The sequence below is a fragment of the Acanthamoeba castellanii genome (genome assembly GCF_000313135.1).
Source record: "Acanthamoeba castellanii str. Neff unplaced genomic scaffold scf7180000083084, whole genome shotgun sequence".
NCBI classification, from domain to species: domain Eukaryota; phylum Discosea; order Longamoebia; family Acanthamoebidae; genus Acanthamoeba; species Acanthamoeba castellanii.
This window is the reverse complement of record NW_004457634.1, coordinates 1818-4011: the sequence shown is the minus strand read 5'-3', so window position 1 is coordinate 4011 and position 2194 is coordinate 1818. Positions and strand designations below refer to the sequence as shown.

Below are 2194 nucleotides of genomic sequence, written 5' to 3'. Positions count from 1 at the left end.
GAAAATATAACACCTGTGGTTCTCATACNCAACATGCATCCACATGCTTAACATGTGTATCATGTGTTTCACATGCATTTTATGCATTATGCATGCACAACATGCATCTCACATGCTTACCATGCATCTCACATGCTTAACATGTGTGTCATGTGTATCATGTGTTTCACATGCATTTTCTGCATTTTGCATGCACAACATGCATCTCACATGCATAACATGCATCTCACACACATAACATGTGTGTCATGTGTTTCACATGCATTTTATGCATTGGGAGCATGGCAACCTCATACTATGCATTAAATGCATATCATGAATTCTACGCGTTCTCGTTGCATCCCCTTTCTCTACAGCAAGATCCAGCATTAATTGTACTCAAGCCCCCTTTCCGCAGGAAGATTATTGAAGACAAAGTGCACCATGCCCTCTTGCCTCAAGCCACGAGCTTCTTCCAACACAGCGAGCTCAGGAGGCTGCCGCTGCCCCAGCTGCCACGTGTCAGGCGCCTCTCACGGTATTTCTCTCGCTCTGCGCTGCCCTTCTTCTTCTCTCGCTCTCGTTGGTGGTGGTCGTGGTGGTCGTGGCTGGCTGGTTTCCCTCTCAAAGTGTACGATGCCAACCACGCGAGGTCATCTTCCACGACATGACCTCCATGCCCACCGAGGACACCGACGAGCAGCAGATCTTGAAGGCAACCCCCCCACCCTCCAAAACTATTACCTCGCGGGGCTCTAATGATGTTGCAACTGTTGTGTGTGTGTTCGTGTGTGTTCGTGTGTGTGTGTGTGTGTGTGTGTTGCAGAGACTTTGGTCTCACATTGGTGGTGTGCAGCTATTCAAGAAGCGGAGGAGCTAGCGGGCCAGTCCCTCTTCGACGACGTCGACGACGACGATGTCGAAGAGGACCCTAACGTGCCGCCCGAGGAACGCGAACCATAATCTCGGTACCGCCACACCGCGCGTTCACTTCGTCTTCCTCCAGGAAGAGTGCCATTGTTGTCTGTCGGGTGTGAAGGTGTGTACAGAGAGAAGGAGACGATGTGGTGGCTGCGCTGGCGGTGGCCGATTTCTTGGTGGGTGGTGGAGGCTCACACGTTCTTCCACACGCCTCGGTTGTTCTTTACGACCATGACGCCCTCCAATTGCACCACCTTTGCCGAACGCGTGTGTCGTGTCGTGTGTGTTGTGGGGTGGGTGGATGGCAGGCAGGATGCCCACCTCAGGTACCAGCTGTCCGGGGCTGTGGATGTCCCCCCGATTCGATAAGCACGCCACACACACACACACACACGACTTCAGCGAGGAGGGATCCGGAGAGAATCGGTGGGCGAGGTAGGGTTCGTAGCCCTGCGTGCTGTTGCCTGAGCGTTCATGCCCACCAGTTCCTTCGCACCATCCCATCGATGATGAGAGGCCCCAGGCGGAACACCTGCACGCGACTACCCGGCAGCGGGTTGACGTCCTACCTTGTGTGATCATTGCGTTGAACGCGGCGTCGTTGCCACCGGCTCTGTGCATGGTGTCATTGCCTTCTGCCTTGTCAAGGAGAACGCACGCACCACTCCTCACCTTCCCCGCCGTAGCAAGTCCTTTATGGAAAAATAAAAAAATGCGCATTTCTTTAGCACGGCACACCATCGGAACCGTTTTGTTCACTTGCCTTGTAAGCGCTTGGCCTCGCGATTGGTCCAAAATGCGCGGCAGAGCATGGGCTTCAAGATGTGATAGGATTCAGCCCTGTAGGACGTCTTATTGGGCTGCTAGGACCTCGTCGTTTTAACCTGGAAATAGACATGTCGCCGTTTTTTTCGACAGCACACAATGCCACCATCTCCCCTGGCTCGATGGGATGCCCTCCAGCTACGGCAAGGTCAACCTTCCGCGGTGGAATCGCGATGACCGCGAAGGCAGTACTATCAGGGGCGGTAAACCGGTATGTCCGCGGTTGTCCGCGATGTCCGCGGTGCCTGGCACAGCCGTGGAGCTTCCGAATCAAGTGAGTTTTCCTTAATCTATCATTGGCTTCCTTGTGGGCGTGAGCAATTAGTGGAAAGAGTTTTTGGAGTTCCACTAATTCTGCGCGTTGCCCTCATGCGTTTGGACATTGTAAGGGGATGCAACGAAAACGCGTAACACTCGTTAAACGCGTTTAACTAGTTTAACTAGTAAAACACTGATTAAACTCGTTTAA

The 2194-nt window shown here is 52.9% G+C and overlaps 1 protein-coding gene across 1 annotated transcript; it reads right to left on the bottom strand.

Moving 5' to 3' along the window:
- Positions 1–1091: 1091 nt before the first annotated feature.
- ACA1_299930 (uncharacterized protein) lies at positions 1092–1521 on the bottom strand (the record flags this gene model as incomplete). Its single annotated transcript, XM_004351047.1, has 4 exons — positions 1092–1154; positions 1231–1243; positions 1295–1364; positions 1470–1521. 4 exons carry the CDS (start codon positions 1519–1521, stop codon positions 1092–1094), a joined length of 198 nt encoding a protein of 65 aa, XP_004351099.1.
- Positions 1522–2194: the final 673 nt, after the last annotated feature.